This window comes from Hyperolius riggenbachi, chromosome 11, assembly GCF_040937935.1.
Source record: "Hyperolius riggenbachi isolate aHypRig1 chromosome 11, aHypRig1.pri, whole genome shotgun sequence".
Taxonomy (NCBI): Eukaryota; Metazoa; Chordata; class Amphibia; order Anura; family Hyperoliidae; genus Hyperolius; species Hyperolius riggenbachi.
Genome location: NC_090656.1, coordinates 136,372,007 through 136,393,105, shown reverse-complemented (window position 1 = coordinate 136,393,105; position 21,099 = coordinate 136,372,007). Strand labels below are relative to the sequence as shown.

Here is a 21,099-nt window from a genome sequence, read left to right as displayed (position 1 = left end):
CCGAAATTGGCCATGTGCGTGCGTGCACGTGCCTAATCGTGTGCAGGCTTGCGCGTGCCCCCCAGCAGCACCCACGGCTACAGCCCGATCTTATGCCCTGCAAAACTGATCATTTTAAAACGTCTGTTTTGCAGAAAGAGGTTAAGCTGGAAGGTGACAACTTCTTGTATAGTACTTTTACCACCAGATATATGTATTCACTTACTTTGGACAAATACATACTGTACATGCTTGAAAGTGAATTGTCAATGATTATGATAAGCATAACATTATGTTTTTCTTCTTTTTCAGTACTAGAATGGATTCCACCCAATGTCCGGACTTTGGTTGGCACCCTTTTTGCCTACTGCTTTACCTGTGGGCAACTCCTCCTGGCAGGCATTGCATATGGGATTCGGGACTGGCGCTGGCTGCAGTTTGCTGTTTCTGCACCATACTATTTGTTCTTTATAACTTCATGGTGAGGTAGTGGTGGTCAACACCCTAAATACAGAAAAACATATGTATGTATACAATGTAATTCATTCTGGGTTTGTATAAAAAAAAAAAAAAAAAAATTCATTCAGAGAACTCTAAGGCTAGGTTTCCACTATAGGCTTGCATTTTATGTGTGGGGATTGGCATGCAAAGGTTGCACAAATGTGCACATTTTATGCAAATTTTTGTGTGCAGCTAGTGAATATGACAACTTTTTCCTCCTTTTCCTTTTATGTAAAATGTGCATACCCAGCCGTTGAGAATAACTGCAGTATTTGGAATCAAACTAGTAAAGTATGTGAAAAACGGACACAAGCTTTCACCTGTAATGAACATGAGTCCATTGACTTTCTTTAGCATCGAAATTGTCGTTCTTGAAAGCACTAACAAAATGCATGAATGAAGACTAGGCTTTAGGGCCCATTCACAATGGGGATCACAAAATATTAGCGATTATCACTAGCGGTTTATGGCAGCATTTTTTTCCACAGTAAACGCATATTTTTTTGCTGTACATTTTTGTAAGTTTTGAGCGATTGAGATTACCGCTTTTTTACCTTTGAAATTGCGATCACTCAAAAATCGTGAAAACCATATACTTTATATTACACTAGCTCTTTTAAAAGAGATAGCAATCGCCGGTGAGTCGGCAATCCGCAATAAATGCCCGCAATTGCCCCAGTGTGAATTGGTGCTTACAGTCACGCCGAATCCTGCATAAACAAACCCTTTCTGCTATGTTTGCAGTGCAGAACAAGCTTTTGAGCAAAGTGAAACACAGTCTATTACAGCAAACCTGAATTCAAAATAAACTTGTAAGATAATTAATTATATGTGTAGCAGGAAAGGTAAATGGAACATTCCTGCAGCCTCTAATTCTTATTTTTAATTTAAAGACGAACTGCGGTGAAAATGGCGTAATGAAAAAAAGTGCTTAATTTTTACAATAATTATGTATAAATGATTTAGTCAGTGTTTGCCCATTGTAAAATCTTTCCTCTCCCTGATTTACATTCTGACATTTATCACATGGCAACATTTTTACTGCTGGCAGGTGGTGTCAGTGGAAAAGAGATGATGCATTTCTGGCAGTTTAAACAACTGTTATTGCCTACAATGCAACAAGGCTCCCAAACTGTGATGTCAGTACCTAGGTGGCTATCAGCTACTGATTGGGATGAAGTTCAATGCTTGGTTACAATTCCTCTGCAATCATAATATGAAGTGCAAACAGCAGCCATGACAGAATGAGGTGGTTGATCTAGCTCCCGGGGGAAGAATTAATTAGCATTTGAACTTTTCAGCACTGTCAGAAGTCTTTGTGCAAAGTGTTTTTTTGCTCTACTTACTTACTTTTTTCCTTGCAAGGTAGAAAAATAGAAAGTGAACACATTTAAGCTCTTAGTAGGAGGGGTACCCATGTTTATCATCATGTCATGTTTAGGGAATATCTTTCTCAGTCTGTAATCCTTGTGTAAAATGAAATGAATTTCCTTTGCAATCCTCCGTAAGATTTGCAAGTGTGGGTTGTAGGTGACAACCATTGGGACACGTTCCTCTTCCTGGTTTTGCTTATATTTCGGGAGCTGAGTCCTGGGGATGATGTTAGCTTTCTTGATTTGGGCCTCGTTCATAAGAGGACTGTAACCTTGTTTAATGAAAATGCTATTAAGGTGATCCAGGTGTTTGTCCACCCTGTCAGACCAAATCCAGTTGCACCTTATAGCTTGGCTGTAAATTGTTGAGTTTTTAATGTGCTTGAGGTGGAAACTGTCATACATGAGGTATGTGGGATGGTCTGTTGGTTTGTGGTATGTAGACATTTGTAGGTTGTTTTGTCTGATGTATATAATGGTGTCCAGAAAGTTAACCCATTCGCGTTCCGTCATTTTTACTTGAGAAATGTTCACCTCCCATTCATTAGCCTATAACGTTATCACTACTTATCACAATGAACTGATCTATATCTTGTTTTTTCCGCCACCAATTAGGCTTTCTTTGGGGGGTACATTTTGCTAAGAGCCACTTTACTGTAAATGCATTTTAGCAGGAAGAATAAGAAAAAAATAGAAAAAATTCATTATTTCTCAGTTTTCAGCCATTATAGTTTTAAAATAATACATGCCTCCATAATTAAAACTCACGTATTGTATTTGCCCATATGTCCCGGTTATTACACCATTAAAATTATGTCCCTATCACAATGTATGGCGACAATATTTTATTTGGAAATAAAGGTGCATTTTTTCCGTTTTGCATCTATCACTATTTACAAGTTTAAAATAAAAAAAAAATAGAAATATTTCATCTTTACATTGATATTTAAAAAGTTTAGACCCTTCGGTAAATATTTACATGTTTTGTGTTTTTTTTATTGTAATGTTTTTTTTTTTTATATTAAACATTTTATTTGGGTATTTTTGGGAGGGTGGGATGTAAACAATAGTTTTATAATGTAAATGTGTCTTGAGTTTTATTTTTTTTACTTTTAGTTGTAGTTTTACTTTTTGGCCACAAGATGGCGGCCATGAGTTTGTTTACATGACGTCACTCTAAGCATAACATACGCTTAGAGAGACGCATGGGGGAGGTAACAGCCAGAAAAAGCGCAGCTTCCGAGAGAATCTGTCGCTTTTTCAGCAGGGGAGAGGAATCAGTGATCGGAAACCATAGCCCGATTCACTGATTGCCTGGCTAACAAACCGCGGGCCGGGAGCGCGTGTGCACGCATGCGATCGGCCGCGGGAGCGCGCATGGTTCCTGGACGTAGTTTCTACGTCCAGGAACTAAAATAGGTTAATCTCAGTGTGAGAGTAGGTAAGTTTCAGTTTTATTGTAGGATGGCAGGCATTGAAGTTCCTGTGGAATTGGAGAAGATCCTCCTCACTTACAGACCAGATGATTCAAATATCATCAATAAAACTGAAGTAAGCCATGGGTTTATTTGACATGCATTGAGGCATTCCTCTTTGATTTTGGCTATGAAGAGATTTGCATACTTTGATGCAACTCGTGAACCCATTCCCACACCCATCTGCTGTAAATAGAGGTGTACATGTAGACCAAGATAGGGTCGCTAAAACCACCACATTTTCATACCATCAGGAGCAGGAAAATGACAAGCCATAACATACCAATCCAAAGAAGGAATCCAGCTGCACTGATGGTGAAGTAAAGTCCAATCTTTATTGCAGCATTAGAACTGAAAGAAGGAAATGGGTCCGCTTCAATGTCTCCAAAATTTATTAAGGACTTATCCCGAAACACAAAAACATGCACAATGCTGACATGTTTCGGACCTGGTGTGGTCCTTAATCATAGCAACCAAATGGACAGCACAGTAAAATAGCTCCGACCCTGAAGATATTTATGACAGGCCGGGATGCCATCAACATGGGGTATGTTTGTGTATAGGAACTCCACATCCATTGTGGCCAGAATGGTTCCCTCAGGTACCACTCTACTGCTACTCACCAAATGGACCAAAACACACCAGATCTAAAAAGAAGAAAAAAAGATGAAGCCCCAAAGAAGGAAAAAACCAGACACTGGACAAATACTGTACATCAACAAATTCAAACGCAGAATCTCCGACAGGATCCTGAATAAAAGAAATACACTGACCCAGAACATAACACCACAGGAGCGACAGGCCATCCGATCCCTTAAGGAGAATAAGGACATTATTATTAAACCAGCGGATAAAGGTGGTGCCATAGTCATAATGAATACCAGTGACTACATCCAGGAGGCACAAAGACCGTTATCCAATACTCACTCACTAATTACAGGGGGACCCCGCAAAAGGCTACAGGATGGCACTCTATAAGTTGGTTAACAGATTGCCTGCAAACATCAGACAACATGTAAGGACCCTTACCCCTGAAGATCATAGAACAGCCTGCTTTTACATGCTTCCCAAGATCCACAAAGAGGGAAACCCAGGGAGGCATAATCTCAGGGAGCGGAACTCTTACAGAGAACATCTCAGGGTGGCTGAAAAACATCTTGAAACCTCTTGTCTGTAAAAGACCCAGCTACATACAGGATACCACCCACCTCCTGAACAAACTGACAGCCAGCGGCCCAGTACCGGAGGGAACCATACTGACCACGATGGACGTGGAGTCCCTGTACACGAACATCCCCATGATGATGGTATTGCGGCCTGTCGTAAATATCTTCAGGGTCAGGGCATACCGGTAAAGCCTATTGCTGGACTGATCAAATTCATTCTCACTCATAATTATTTCACGTTTGGACAGGACCTCTATTTACAGCACATTGGCGTGGCAATGGGTTCACAATTTGCACCACAGACCTCCCTAAACTGCCTGTACCTCTCTTTCCATGACTTAGAGATGTAATGTATGCCTGTTTTACTGGATTTGAATTAAAGGTGAAGTTTTAATAGGGATGTGCAAGGCCTCTTTTTCTTCTTAAGTGGAACAATTTGCACCACAGTATGCAAATCTCTGCATGGCCAAAATCGAGGAGGAATACCTCAATGCATGTCGCATAAAACCCATGGCCTACTTCCGCTTCATTGATGATATTTTAATCATCTGGTCTGCAAGTGAGGAGGATCTTCTCCAGTTCCACAGGAACTTCAATGCCTTCCATCCTACAATCAAATTGAAACTTACCTACTCTCACACAGAAATTAACTTTCTGGACACCACCATATACATCAGGGGTAACAACCTACAAACGTCTGTGTATTGTAAACCTACAGACCATCCCACATACCTAAGATATGACAGTTTTTTTCCCAAGCACATTAAGAACTCTATAATTTACAGCCAGGCTATAAGGTACAACCGGATTTATTCTGACAGGATGGACAGAGACAGACTGAGGAAGATATTCCCTAAACCTCCCCTCTTGTCATATCGGCAACCGCACAATCTAAAACAGATGATTGTCAGGAGTTCTTTGAGTAGGCCACAACAAAACGGAACATCACCCTGCCGACAAAAAAGGTGTGGGACCTGCAGACACATTAACTCCACTGGCAGGTTAACGATACTATGTTCACAACAGGAGTACAGAATACAAGGCACATTTTCCTGTGGATCCACCAATCTGGTATATCTGATCATGTGTGCTAAATGCCCCAATGTTATGTATGTGGGAGAAACTGGACAAACTCTGCGCAAACGTATGAATGGACACAGGCACACTATTAACGTGTCACTTCGTGTCACTGCCCTGAAGGGTGGCTTCAAAACGTCAAATGATCGATTATTAGCAGAAACAAAATTTATAAATTGGTTCAAAGCGGTGGACAAAGGCTTGAATAAGGACAAAAACTTTTTATATTGGTATGAGGCTGAGGATATTTAATGCCAAAAACTCTTTCTCAGCCTATATAGCTAAACTTGTGAACTCAGAATTTACGATGCCTCTGCGACAGTCCAACTCCCAGGTCTGTGAGCATGGTGTAAACAAGGATTCTTATCTCAGCTAACAATCTCCCACCCCATTTAGATGTTCTGTTTCACTTAAGGCATCTTAATGAAAAAAATCTATGTATCCCCTTTTGATGTTGCATGTATAAAGCTGTCTGTACCATCAGCATGCAAGCAAACAGGACTTAAGCCCATCGAAGGCTGCAAAGCCGAAAGCTCGCTTATTCTTTTTCTTTTTAGTTAGCCAATAAATTGTATCATTCTGATTTAAAACTTCTTGCTTTTACTGCTACTCACATAACCTATTACCCATAACCTATTACCCATAACCCATACATAACCAGTGCTGCAGTTAGAACTCCCCCAGTCCTATAAGGATTGCAGCAATTTACTACCCACATGACCTATGAAGTAACATCCCTCCCCCCCCCCCGACCATTGTTGCCAAGTGTCCGTATAAAATGCCCCTAAAAACTGTGTGTCCGTATCTGTCCGTATTTAATATTAAGCGTCCGTTCAAAATTGAAATTATCGCCGCGACCCTCTTGTGCATGCGCGGTCCCCAGGAAAGCCGGTGCTCCAACACTTTATCCTACACTGTCGAACTACTCTACATCCCATAGACTTTTACTATCCCCTCCCTCAACCCTAACCCTTCTGGTATACGTTTGATAGTGAATGTAGGCTGATTCGACGTGTAGGTTATTACGTCGGAACACCGACTGATCCCCCAAAGCCAGAAAAAGGAATCAGGACTCCTCTGTCCCTCCCTCCAATCAGTCAGGCTCTTTTTGTGGCTGGCGCCTCTCTCTAGCGAATGAAAAGGAAAGAGACAGCCAAGGGAGCCCACCCCCACAACACCCGCTGTCCAATCGGAGAAGCAGATGCGGCTGTGCAGGAGAAGTGCTTTGTGGGTCCGCATGCATTGAGTCCAGGAGCTGCAGGATGCTGGTGAAGGAGCCCGTGCTCACCTAATCTGCACTCCTTCCAGCCACGAGGTAACTTTTGAAACTGCAGCGACACGACAGTACAGCTGCAGCAAACCTTAGGTTGTAACACGATGGGAGCAAAGAAGCCTTTCTCCAGGGAGGGCATCACCAGTAATCCTCACTTGTCACTTTAGATTAGAACCAGTGCCGACTAGTTGCACTCTGCACATACACAGGTCAGGCGTGACCTCTTCATGCATTCCTCCTGCTTCTGGCTGCTCTCCTCCGAGGGATGGGACACTTAACCCTTTCACGTGTGTCACTTGCAAGGCTCTGGCTGCTGGCATTACTTTTACCATTAAGTGCACTATGCACATCAGTGATTTATGCACTATTTCTGTCATAGCCACACATTTACTTGCCCAAAGAGGTTCTCCTGTTTTATATGCATAATTTTTTTTTCCACAAAAAAATATTTTTGCTGTTTTGCTTTTATATCTTCCGCAGCACATTACAGAGTACATAGTCATGTCACTAACTGTCCTCAGAGGAGCTCACAATCTAATCCTACCATAAAGTCATAGTCCAATGTCTTACCATATTATTACTATGTATTTATATAGCACTAACATCTTCTGCAGCACATTACAGAGTACATAGTCATGTTACTGACTGTCTTCAGAGCTCACAATCTAATCCCTATTATAGTAATAGTATAATGTCTTACTATATTATTATTATTATGTATTTATATAGCACTGACATCTTCTGCTGCACTTTACAGAGTACATACAGTACCCATGTCACATATTAGACTGACATCTGCTGCAGTACTTTACAGAGTAGATAGTCATGTCACTGCCCTTAGAGGAACTTAAAATCTAATCCCTACCATAGTTAGGCCCGGTTCACATCAGCTTTTAGCTGCGGATCTGGCCGTACGGTTCTGACATTTTTCTTATATGGGGAGACAATTCTTCTCAGTTCACGAGAGCTGTTTCACATGAGGCTTATGCAGTAATCCTGCTTTAGCTATGTTTCTTTCCTCCCAAAATTCACAGGAAGTACCCTAAAAAGCCTGCTACTGACTCTGCCCCTGACTCCGCCCCTGCCCGTCCAAAACTTGGGGTGTCCAGATTTTTTGACCATTTTGTCCAGGAAAAATGAGAATTTAGTTTGGCAGCCCTGCCCCCAACTTCACTGGCTGTTCAAGATGGGGCTCAAACATTGCTGAAGCCAAGAGATGAGCATGAATGCCAAGGCACATTGAGAATATTTAATGGTAATAAAATTTCAGCTGTCATACTCCTATCACTTCAGGTTCACTTTTTGATTACAAACATTCAGACTTCTTAGAGTAAGCTAACTTCCTGGTTGTACTTTACAGAGATCCAGACCCCTTTAGACTGCCCCTTACATAGAGCCATAGTATTTTGTGTTAACATCTGAAGAGTGTGCCAGTTTACTCCCTTAACGAAATAGCAAAATATGAACCCATTCTGTGCTAGCGGTGAAGCTCACTGCTATCCAGTGACTTGTCATGTATTAAAGGGACACGACTCCAAGTGTGCTGCTTGCTTAAAATTGGGTACCATTGATAAAAGGATAATCTTCAAGTAAAAATACAAAAACACTCCTTGTATATATAAGTAGATAGGAAGGTTCTGTTCACCTTATGTCAATGCTGACAGTGCCAGTATTGATGGCTCGGTGGATCAGGGTTTGGTGGACAAATCACTATGATAAGGTGTAGGATGTCAGGATCACCACTCCTAGGTCAGTCTGGAAGTTCCATTTGCCCCTGTAAGGCCTGTCAGACACTCTGCCTTTGCATCAGCCCATATGCCCAATTGTAACACTGCAACCGTCACCTTGTGTGGCACGTCCTCGCTTGAACAGGACACAGGTATAGAGGCTGATGATAGGGAAAGGAAGAGATATTAACAGTACCTGCAAGACAGGACGAAGGCAAGGATCATACACAGGAGACAATACACATGTAACAGGGCAACCCAATCTCATAGTCCAATCCAGGCAAAGGGTCAATCCAGGTGGAAAACAAGACTTGGCCAGAAACAGGCTAAGGATCAAAATCAACGTAATCAATGACAGAACTAGGTAAGATATCAAGACAAGGGGCACCAAACAATTAGTCAAGCTAACACCATCACGGGCAAATGGGAAGTGACACAGGAATGCTTTAATACTCACTATCCAATGAGGGCAGACATAAAACTTCCAACACGGGTGAGTGGTAATGAATCACTCCTGTGCTGATCTGAACTGCAGGGTAAGTGCAGATGGCAATGACATGCATTACGAATGCAAACTTATGCAACTGAATATGTGCAGAGATGTCTGAACTGCCAGGCTGTAGCTCAGCGGCAACAAGCAGAACTCACTAGAGGGGACATCATGACAGCCCCAGATTTCAAAAATAAAAAAGCATGCTAGGCTGACGCGTTTTATGAGGATCATCCTCACTTCTTCACAGGATAAATTGATATGGTTCCATATCCTCTGAAGAAGCAAGGATAGTCACTGTGAAATGTGTCAGTCTAGCATTCTTCTTAATTTTTGTTATTAAATAATTTTAAACTTCCTATTGGTGCCGTTGTCTAATTCTCTGCCTGGGAACATTTAGTAAGCAGGAACTCAGCTTCCATTTGAAGTGTGTGTGTGTGTGGGGGGGGGGGGGATAGAACTTTCTGACTGACCTCGGAATGGTGATCCTGACATCCTACACCTTATAATAGTGGTTTATCCACGAAAGCCTGATCCACTGTCAGCACTGATATAAGGTGAATGTCTCTATTATATACGGTTGAGAAACCACTTATCTACGTATACATATAAGGAGCACTTTTGTCTATTTATTTGCAGTTTGCTCCCTTGTATTTATTAAGTATTCTATATGGTGTGGTTTTAGCAGCCAACCTCATCACACCAATATTCAGAGCATCCACCTACTCAAAAATGCACAAGTTATAAGCTAGACTTTCTTAATTCCAGCTTCTGTAAAGATCATTAGAATAATAAACCATTTTTGTTGCTTCAGGTTTGTGCCAGAATCTGCCCGCTGGCTTATTTTAAAAGGTCGTTCACATGAGGCTCTGAGAGATCTACAAAGAGTTGCCTGGATAAATGGGAGGGAAGAAGAAGGCAAAAAACTCACAGAGAAGGTAATTATGAAATGCCTTTTTCTCAGTTTGGATTTTTAGGGCTCTTTCACACGTACCACTGAATTATGTGCTCAGCACTCAGTTTAGCCTCCGATCTGCCGGCCTTCTGACTGCAATGTATTGCAGTCAAATGGTGAGGTCTGTAACCCCACTCATGCTAGAAGTTGACATGCAATGCAGTTTCACAGCAGCGAATATTTGCCTCATGTCGCGTGTAGAGCTTTGGCCAATCTCAGATGTGACTCCATGAGACGGGTGCCTTCTAGCTGTCTGTACTAATCCCTTCTCAGTACCAGGCGGGTGCACCAGAGTGGCCGACCAGCACTGTATGCACTGCCTTGCAGGTGCCTGTGTGAAACAGGCCTTGATATCCAGCTCAAGGGAGAGGCTTATTTCCTTTTAAATGATACCAGTTGCCTAGCAATCCTGCTGGTCTCTTTGGTTGCAGTAGTATCTGATTCACACACCTGAAACAATCCGAGCACCTGATCTGCATGTTTGTTCAGGGTTTGTGGATAAAAGTATAAGGAGGCAGAGGATCAGAAGTACAGCCAGCCAGCCAATTTGCATTGTTTAAAACAAAATAAACGTCAGGCTCCATATTCCTCGGGTGTGCTTTAAAGTGGAATCATTGCTGGCAAGAATCTCTCTGCTTGTGTCTTCACTCTGCCGCTCTCCTTTTCTGCTAAAGTGACTCAGCTGTTGTGTCTATTCAGCAGAGGGAGGGAGCAGAATCAAGACACTGCAGTGAATACATTTGCTGATTAGCGAAAGATAAGCAAGCATGTTCAAAAGTAACCCACCTCTAAAGGTGCGTACACACGCCGTATTTTTACAGACCACATGTCCGTCAGACTCTCCCGCGGGGCGGTTGTTCTGCCGACAGTAGAATGTGAGTACAGGCTGTCGGTAGACTCTTTTTGACTGATCTGCTCGGCAGATGCATCAAGAACAGTCCTTTCAGTCTGCCGACAGCCTGTACTCACGTGCTACTGTCGGCAGAACATCTGCCCAGCGGGAGGGTATGACGGACCTGTCATTTGTAAAAATATGGCGTGTGTATGCACCTTAACCAGCTGAGCGGTCTGGACGAGCTCAGCTCGTCCAACACCGCCAGCGGCTGCCGCTCAGGCCCTGCTGGGCCGATTTTAACGAAATAAAAAGCAGCACACGCAGCCGGCACTTTGCCAGCCGCGTGTGCTGCCTGATCGCCGCCGCTCTGCGGCGATTCGCCGCGAGCAGCGGCGAAAGAGGGCCCCCCTAGCCGCCTGAGCCCAGCGTAGCCGGAACAAAAAGTTCCGGCCAGCGCTAAGGGCTGGATCGGAGGCGGCTGACGTCAGGACGTCGGCTGACGTCGATGACGTCACTCCGCTCGTCGCTATGGCGACGATATAAGCGAAACAAGGAAGGCCGCTCATTGCGGCCTTCCTTGTTTATTCTGGGCGCCGGAGGCGATCGGAAGATCGCCTCCGGAGCGCCCTCTAGTGGGCTTTCATGCAGCCAACTTTCAGTTGGCTGCATGAAATAGTTTTTTTTTTATTTAAAAAAAACCCTCCCGCAGCCACCCTGGCGATTTAATCAGAACGCCAGGGTGGTTAAGGCTGGGGATTGTCCCAGCTTTATGGGCAGTTTCCACTAGGAGTCGCTGCCATTTCTGATTTGGCCTCAGCTCCCGTTCTACTGCGCACCCACAGCACAAATGGCTAATCAGTGCCTTGCACGGCTGTAGGGGTTCGGCTGCAGGATACAGAAATCTGCAGCATGCTGTCCAGATTCGCACCTCAGTGCAATCTGGACAGCAAGCCCATGTTAAGGATAGGCATTTCCCTGCCCCTCTCGTCTGTGGGGAGACACTACAGATGCATGTCGAATTTAGCATTAGTGGAAGTAGGCCCTTACCAGTGCTCTAGTCTTCACAGGGACACCACCCCCTGCCATTCACTTGAAACAATTCCAATAATGAGACGACACACAACGGGTATAGCAACTTTACTGCATTGGAGTACATCAGGAAAGTGCACAACTGGTCTCGGGCACCTGATGAAAAACTCCTCCCGAAACCAGCTGTGCACTTTCCTGACAAATTGTTAAGCAGGCATGTACTGTACTGCTCTCTGCAGTGAAAATAAATGTTTTTACACACAGTGAATGCTCTAATGCAAATTTTATTTTATGTACCTGATAGTGGTTACTGAAATTTAAGTTTTTAGTTTATAATCCCACTTTAAGACAATTATGGGATCCCTAAAAGCCAAGTATCATACTTTAGCAAGCTAAACGGTAAAACTTGAATGACGTGAAGCTGACTTCATGATAATATCAGGTACTGTAAAAGGCTGTGTACAAAAATGCATTTTTCTTCTTCTCTTTTGCCTTTTTTAGTAGATTATGAAAACAAAAGAATATACCATATTTACTGTCAACTTGTCTCATAAATTGCTACTAGAGCTCCATTCTCACTGTCAAGTGATCACAGTGACTCTGGAACTCTAGCGGTGAGTGCAAAGCTGCTGGAGAGACAAGTGGGCCAGAGCTGGAGCAATTACAGATAAGTATGATCTCCCAGCATGCTCCCAATGTGCACTCTGCATAAGGAGGTCTGCAAATATTATATCACCCGCGGATAAGCTGAACGGTCACTTTTAGCCCAAATAGTTTGTTACAAAAAAGTCAGCCTATTAGTGGTGATATATGGCATATGTCATTTTACTACTAATATAAAACCACTAGTTGACCTAAGCCCCATTAAAAACAGGCTCTAGGTCTTTTCACTCAAACACCGCTGCCGGCAGTCAGTGCGAATGCGCGTGCTCGTCCGCTGCGCACTCATCCGCCCAACTCCCTGGCCCCGTCCTCCTGTCCCAATGGCTGTCCCTACTGTACATGCGCAGTAGAGCAATACACGGACACAGGAACAGGATGCCGCAGGTACACAGGGATATTATTAGATAGGATTCTTGCCGTGAAATAAATCGTCTCAGATTCTTATGCTCTCCACTAAAACGTGAGTTTTACTTATCCTCCCAGTCCCCTCCAGTGTTTGTCTGTCCCCTTCTGAAAGATCGGCAACTTAACTAGTCGCAGCCTACTGCACATGTGCGGCCCGCGCCCATGGACAGAAGCGTTCTGTGCATGCGTAATTTGTAAAGACTTGTAACTTGGGGCCGAGCATGCACAGTAGCTTTGGTGCCAGCACTGCAACTTAGCAGAGTGTTATCATCTACCTACTTAGTTCCTCCTTGCTCAGTGTGTAATAAAGTATTCTCTCACAGTGTCTTTACAAAAGCCACGTGTACCTCTCATCAATCTACGCTAGAAAATAGAAGCCATTTTCATTGCTCTTTTATTTAACCCTTTGAAAAACACCTGGTAGAATGTAAGAAGGATAAAATGTCTTTTTACACGCTGATTGGGAGCAAATAAACTGCTGAGCTGCAGCTGCATTACTGGCCACAAAATAATTTCTCTCTCAGCAGTTGGATCAGGTATTCAGCTTGGTAATCCTAGGAAAAGGTTAGCTTGTGCCCTCTCCCTGGCAACCTCATCTGAGAAAGGAACTACAGGACCCACCCTGCAGTTCCTGCAGGGTGGGTACTTACTTTCAAGGGTAGGTACTTTCAATATACGCATTGCAAGATACTTTCAATATACGCATTGTAAAAAAGTAAAGATGTACAATGCACAAAACTTTAAACTTATCATATGCATTAATAACTTTAAACTTATTATCATATGCATTAATTAAACTAATAAACCACTGCAACTGTTGAGATACAAAAAAATTGTTAAAGGGAACCTTACATGACATGTAACATGTCCTGATGAGATAGACATGTATGTACAGTGGCAAACATACAATTCCTATGCTTAGTTCCTTTTCCTCTTTCTCTGCCTGAAGAGTTAATATTCAGTTATGCAACTGACAGTTTCTCTCCAGTCAGGACCCAGTTGGACTATAGCGTTTTTCACTAATAAGGAATTACAGCCATAAAACACATAGGGGTTAATTCACTAAACCGTGCTCCGACAAATAGCATGCCTTATCAGAGATAGCACGCCTTATCAGAGATAACACGTCTTATCAAAATTAACACGCCTTATCAGAGTAGTATAGTGAGCGCTACGAACCCGCAGGGGTTCAGGGCAGGACGAGTGCCATTGCCAATTAGCAGGCATACGTTTGTAGCGCTCGCTATGCTACTCTGATAAGGCATGTTAACTTTGATAAGGCGTGCTATCTCTGATAAGGCGTGCTTTCTCTGATAAGGTGTGCTATTTGTCATAGCTTGGTTTAGTGAATCAACCCCATAGAGTAGGGGATAAATAAAAAAGGTCAATAGTTCATATTTTTTAGCTCTCTGAGACACGTGACAGGATGTATCATTAACTACTTTCACCTCCTGGACGTACTAGCTATGTCTAGGAGGCCATGTGCGCGTGCGCGCGCTCCCGTGGCCGATCGCGCGTGCACGCGCACTCCCGTCCTGTGGTTCGTTAGCCAGGCAATCAGTGAATCGGGCTATGGTGCCGATCACTGATTCCTCTCCCCCGCAGAAAAAGCGACAGCTTCTCTCGGAAGCTTCGCTTTTTCTGGCTGTAGCGTCCCCATGCGTCCCTCTAAGCGTACATGTTACGCTTAGAGTGACGTCATGTAAACTAACTCATGGCTGCCATCTTGTGGCCAAAAAGTAAAACTACAATTAAATGTAAAAAAAAATAAAAATCAACACATATACAGTGGCTTGCAAAAGTATTCGGCCCCCTTGAAGTTTTCCACATTTTGTTACATTTCTGCCACAAACATGAATCAATTTTATTGTAATTCACCGTGAAAGACCAATATGAAGTGGTGTACACGTGAGAAGTGGAACGAAAATCATACATGTAAAACAAGAAAAGAATATCGAGAGCCCCCAATAGTGTATTATTGATAAATATTTGGGAGAGGTAGAACAGTATAAGTTATACTCACAAGGGTAGGTTGCCGGATTCAGGCAACCACTCACTTCGCCTCTGGGGATATTAACCCTCTCCCCACTCAGGTTAAAAAGCGTCGCTCTCCGTAGAAGGAAAAAGGGTGTCCACACCCATCCACCAGGTGGAATATCAATCATGTAAATAATACAGAGGCGCCAGCAGATTAAAGGTAGAACCACTTAAAACCAAAGTAAAAAGATGGGGAGCAAGGGTGGACTTGCCTCCCCTATAACCAACACTATGTATGGTTTAGATAAATCAAATTTAATAGATACTCCAAACAATTATGCAACGTGTTTCGCGGGTCCAACGCCCGCTTCTTCAGGCAAAAATATATGGAAAGGAGCAACTGAAACAAAAAACAAAACAACATACAAATATATGTAATATCGGGATCATAAATAAATAGCAACACTTGTATAATAAGAAGCAAAAAACTTTAAAAATAAATAGCAAATACCTGTAAAGATAACAATATAGTGCTCGTTCTCATAGTCTTGCAGAATAATATCTACATGATGATACATATGTATATGTCTGCCTATATTCATTTCCAAAACAATCTTATTGCTGTCTCATGCACCTATACAAACTTTATTGCCGCCTTAGCTGCGTAACGTAAGATCACAACACATTAAAACAACAGACACTTAAAATCACTACCTGGCCAGGAGCGCTCGCTATTTTATATAAAGGACCAGACCTGTGCATACATGCAGCGTGATCGCCCAGCCTTGGCCTATGCGGAAAACGCTCTGCACCACACTGGTCTATCCGGTCCTCATCCCACCACCACAACACCCAGCACGCTGTGCGCTGCTGTCTCGAGTGCCTGCTTATGGCACAAAACACAGATCCTCATAGTATGGCTATGTACGGATTCCGCCCAAGATGATCAGACTTGAATTGCGTGTTATCGTCTACCTCACAGAAACACTGGTTTGCTAAGGAGCTGACTCTGCATGGCGTATACTGTCACATGGTGTTTTTAAATACTTGCGCATCCAGATGGCGGACTCCTGTCCGTTTAGCTTCCAGACCTACAGTGCACTGGGTCTCTTGATCACGCAGACATGTCTCGTGTCATATTTCTCAGAAGCGGTCCGCTGGCTTGGGCCTCTTGGCTGTTATTAGTGGAACTAGGGATCCCAGCAGTGCGGAGTTTCGCTCAGCGTGCCGGCGTTTGTACGTGGAGGGCCGGCGCGAGCACTCCGAAGGTAGCCACGCCTACCGACGCGTTTCGCCCCGCCCACGGGGCTTTCTCAAGGTAGCGAATGACGATGGGTCTGCACTTCTCTCCTCTTATGCTGGATTACTCGAACTCCGCCTCCTGCTTGTATTTACCATGGCAACATCTGCCTCTATTCATTTGTATTCTCTGATGGCGGCGAGAGTGATTGATAACGGAGAGAGATGTATTAGATTATACTCATTCAATACATTCCACTTTATCACATTTTATCTCATGGGTAATAGCATGACGTTTGACTTTGTTCAGCTAGCATACATTAATGCTTCCAAGACAGAGAGACTGATTATCGCTATTATAGGAAGTAGACAAGATTCAGGTCAGTATTCAAACCTCTGGGGATTAGTGTTCCCAGACGGTAGATCCAAGTCTGTTCAATCTTGTAAAGGTCTTTTTCAATATTGCCACCTCGAAAGGGTACGTGTTGCTTGATTATACCTTTAAAAGTCAGGCCATCAGGTTTTCCGTTATGGTAGTCCCTGAAATGTTTCCCTAGGGGACTATCCAAGTCTTGATTTCGGATATTTCCTACATGGTCCCCAATGCGCTTGCTTAGGCGATTTTTTGTTTTCCCTATGTACAGGAGATTGCAGGGGCATTTGATGGCATAGACTACACGTGTTGAATTGCAATTTATGTTATCACGTATATCGAATAGCATTGTACTATCCAAACATATAAGGACCTCACCTTTTTTCTGAGACGAATACAGCTCTCTCTCACATATGGTGGTACTGATACTGAAATCAATCCCCCTGAGAAGGCCCCTCTGCTCTTGGACAACATGGGCGACAGAGAGGCACTTAGAGATCTTGAAAGCCTATTGGATGAGGCGGGCCCACCGGCACTTGACATTGATGACTGTAGTGAGATTCTTAATCCCCTACCGGTCTCCGTGAAAACAAAATCTAAATTTATGCCACAACTATCACACCGTCTGTCCACCTTTAAGGAACTTGTGTGTAGAGATCTTACCAAATTGCACTGGTCTCCGAGCAATCGTGAGAAGAATCTCACCTTAGGGGAGGAGCAGGCTCTTGAATATTTGAGGAATTTACCTGATGTAACGGTTAAACCCAGTGACAAGGGTGGAAACGTTGTTTTACTATCCACTGGGTATTATGTTGAGGAATGTTTGCGTTTACTGAGCGATGAGAATACATATGTGAAATTGAGATCTGATCCTTTCCCAGCCATAAAGTCAAAGGTGAATCATTTGATAGATGACGGCCGTGACCGGGGCGTAGTGTCAAAAAACGAACATGATTATTGTTGGGTGGATACTTACCGGTGTTTTACATGATACCCAAGGTACACAAAAATTCTACGCACCCTCCCGGCCGCCCCATCGTCTCAGGGAATGAGGGACCATTAGAAAGATTGGGGAGATATCTTGACCTCAAACTTAAAAATATGGTTGAGATGCTGCCATCATATGTGAGAGACACTGGCGATGCCCTAAGGGCATTGAGCATGGTAGAGGTACAGGCAGATGATCTCATCGCAAGTATCGATGTTGAATCGCTCTATACCTCTATCCCAAATGAAGTGGGAATTGCAGCTACGGCCTTTTTCCTCAATGAACATTTTCCTGAGTCAGTTCAGCATAACCAGTTTATATGTGATGCTTTGGAATTGGTTTTGAGCTTTAACTGCTTCTCCTTTGATGGTCGGTTCTATCGCCAGATCAGGGGCACGTCGATGGGGGCGTCCTGCGCCCCAGCGTATGCCTGTTTACATCTGGGGCTTTGGGAGCGGCAGGACGTTTACCCCCTGGACCTCTTCCGGAGCCATGTTGTGCTCTGGTTGAGGTTCATAGATGACGTGCTCCTGGTCTGGCGTGGCACCGAACCCGAGTTTACTGAGTTTGTAGATAAATTACAATGCAATTCGAGAAACATACGGTTAACCTGCCAATATGATAGGGAGTCTTTGTCCTTTTTAGACCTGATGGTCAATAAACAAGATGGGATGTTGACAACTTGTACTTACCGCAAACCTACGGCGGGAAATACTCTGTTGCATTATTCCAGCTTTCACCTTCCTTCTCAAAAAAGAGCAATACCAAAAGGACAGTTTACAAGAATTAAACGTAACTGCTCTTTGAGTAAAGACTATCTTAGAGAATCTGATTAATTAAAATCTCGGTTCCTCGAGCAGGGCTATCCCGAACCAATGATTAATGAGGCAATCGGTGCCCTGGCAGAAAGAGACAGGAACTCTTTGATTATGGCAAGGAGAAAGAAGAAGACCCCTTGCTCTAGGGATGAGATAATAAGATTTGTGTCTGACTTTGGACCTCACTGGTTTGATCTGCAGAAATCCTTCCAGAAACACTGGCATGTTCTCATGTTAGATGAAGAAATAAAAAAACGTGTTGGAGAAAGACCCTTTATGACGGCACGAAAAGCAAAAAATTTAAAAGACCGTCTGGTGAGGTCTGAGTTCCACTCTACACAGTCTGAGACGTGGTTGGACAGATATCCAGTGAGAGAGGGGATGTTCCCCTGTGGATCCTGTGTAAATTGTAAATATGTGGAGAGGAGTAAAACCTTTACCAATTTTGATGGTACAATGCTATTCGATATACGTGATAACATAAATTGCAATTCAACACGTGTAGTCTATGCCATCAAATGCCCCTGCAATCTCCTGTACATAGGGAAAACAAAAAATCGCCTAAGCAAGCGCATTGGGGACCATGTAGGAAATATCCGAAATCAAGACTTGGATAGTCCCCTAGGGAAACATTTCAGGGACTACCATAACGGAAAACCTGATGGCCTGACTTTTAAAGGTATAATCAAGCAACACGTACCCTTTCGAGGTGGCAATATTGAAAAAGACCTTTACAAGATTGAACAGACTTGGATCTACCGTCTGGGAACACTAATCCCCAGAGGTTTGAATACTGACCTGAATCTTGTCTACTTCCTATAATAGCGATAATCAGTCTCTCTGTCTTGGAAGCATTAATGTATGCTAGCTGAACAAAGTCAAACGTCATGCTATTACCCATGAGATAAAATGTGATAAAGTGGAATGTATTGAATGAGTATAATCTAATACATCTCTCTCCGTTATCAATCACTCTCGCCGCCATCAGAGAATACAAATGAATAGAGGCAATTGTTGCCATGGCAAATACAAGCAGGAGGCGGAGTTCGAGTAATCCAGCATAAGAGGAGAGAAGTGCAGACCCATCGTCATTCGCTACCTTGAGAAAGCCCCGTGGGCGGGGCGAAACGCGTCGGTAGGCGTGGCTACCTTCGGAGTGCTCGCGCCGGCCCTCCACGTACAAACGCCGGCACGCTGAGCGAAACTCCGCACTGCTGGGATCCCTAGTTCCACTAATAACAGCCAAGAGGCCCAAGCCAGCGGACCGCTTCTGAGAAATATGACACGAGACATGTCTGCGTGATCAAGAGACCCAGTGCACTGTAGGTCTGGAAGCTAAACGGACAGGAGTCCGCCATCTGGATGCGCAAGTATTTAAAAACACCATGTGACAGTATACGCCATGCAGAGTCAGCTCCTTAGCAAACCAGTGTTTCTGTGAGGTAGACGATAACACGCAATTCAAGTCTGATCATCTTGGGCGGAATCCGTATATAGCCATACTATGAGGATCTGTGTTTTGTGCCATAAGCAGGCACTCGAGACAGCAGCGCACAGCGTGCTGGGTGTTGTGGTGGTGGGATGAGGACCGGATAGACCAGTGTGGTGCAGAGCGTTTTCCGCATAGGCCAAGGCTGGGCGATCACACTGCATGTATGCACAGGTCTGGTCCTTTATATAAAATAGCGAGCGCTCCTGGCCAGGTAGTGATTTTAAGTGTCTGTTGTTTTAATGTGTTGTGATCTTACGTTACGCAGCTAAGGCGGCAATAAAGTTTGTATATGTGCATGAGACAGCAATAAGATTGTTTTGTAAATAGTATACGTGGTGGTTGTTGCTGGCTCCTTTTTTTAGTTGCACATCAATCAATAGGTGGCTCTCTGACTATTATTGGAATTGTGGACCTATATTCATCTCCTTCTATATCTATATATATCACTTCTCTAAGGAACACATTCTTTCAACAGCTGTTTGTTCAAAAAATTAAATATCACAAAATAAATATCACAAAGATCAATATCACAAAATATGCACCCTGTGCAGGTCCACCTATACTTTATTTTTATATATATATTACCTGTGGGATAAGTTGGACATATACATTGTGGATGCCCATTTTTAAAAAAAAATAAAATAAAAATGCATAAACCTATGTCCAATAGATACTTCTACTAATGTTTCCTATTACTTGTCCGGGGTATCGATGAGGGGACTGGGAAAGACATTAAACATAGTCCTACCTGAGAGGTTGTGCGTAACGGTGTAGCGCCTCTGCAGCGAGTGGGCGCCGCACCGGCTTCTGAAATACTATCCGCCATATCCCGATTGATTACGAGCGGGACGCGCCGGCAGGGGCGGAGTTATAGTGAAAGCGGAAGTAGTGATTCTTTCGTTCTGCTGGTTGGATAGTGTGGATGGGCGGAAGTGCGTCATATAGGGGCAAAAAGTCCCGACGCCATCTTAGTTGTGGTCGTGCACAAGAATATATATAAAAAACACGAGTTGTTATTAAACCATATTACATTATAAACATATTGTATTCGGATGGTATTGGGGAAAGGACTAATAGGGGAAGAAGGAGCGCAATTAAAAGGCGCAGGAACGGAGGCAGCACTATCGTGATGCCGTGAATATAGGGAAAGTGCTTCCTGTGTGGGCCTGTTGACCAAGCTGCCATCATTGTTATGGTAGAATAAAGTGGGATAGACAGGGAACGTCTCTATTTTGTAATAATTAAGGATTTTAGTGTCTTCTAT

The 21,099-nt window shown here is 43.4% G+C and overlaps 1 protein-coding gene across 1 annotated transcript in view; it reads left to right on the top strand.

The window, feature by feature from the left end:
* The window catches only part of LOC137538790 (solute carrier family 22 member 20-like), a 151,166-nt gene that overhangs the window by 68,939 nt on the left and 61,128 nt on the right, over positions 1-21,099 (top strand). Inside the window, exons 4-5 of the mRNA XM_068261110.1 lie at positions 292-460; positions 9,876-9,999. Of these exons, the coding sequence (XP_068117211.1) occupies positions 292-460; positions 9,876-9,999 (293 nt within the window). The remainder of the gene's footprint in view (positions 1-291; positions 461-9,875; positions 10,000-21,099) is intronic.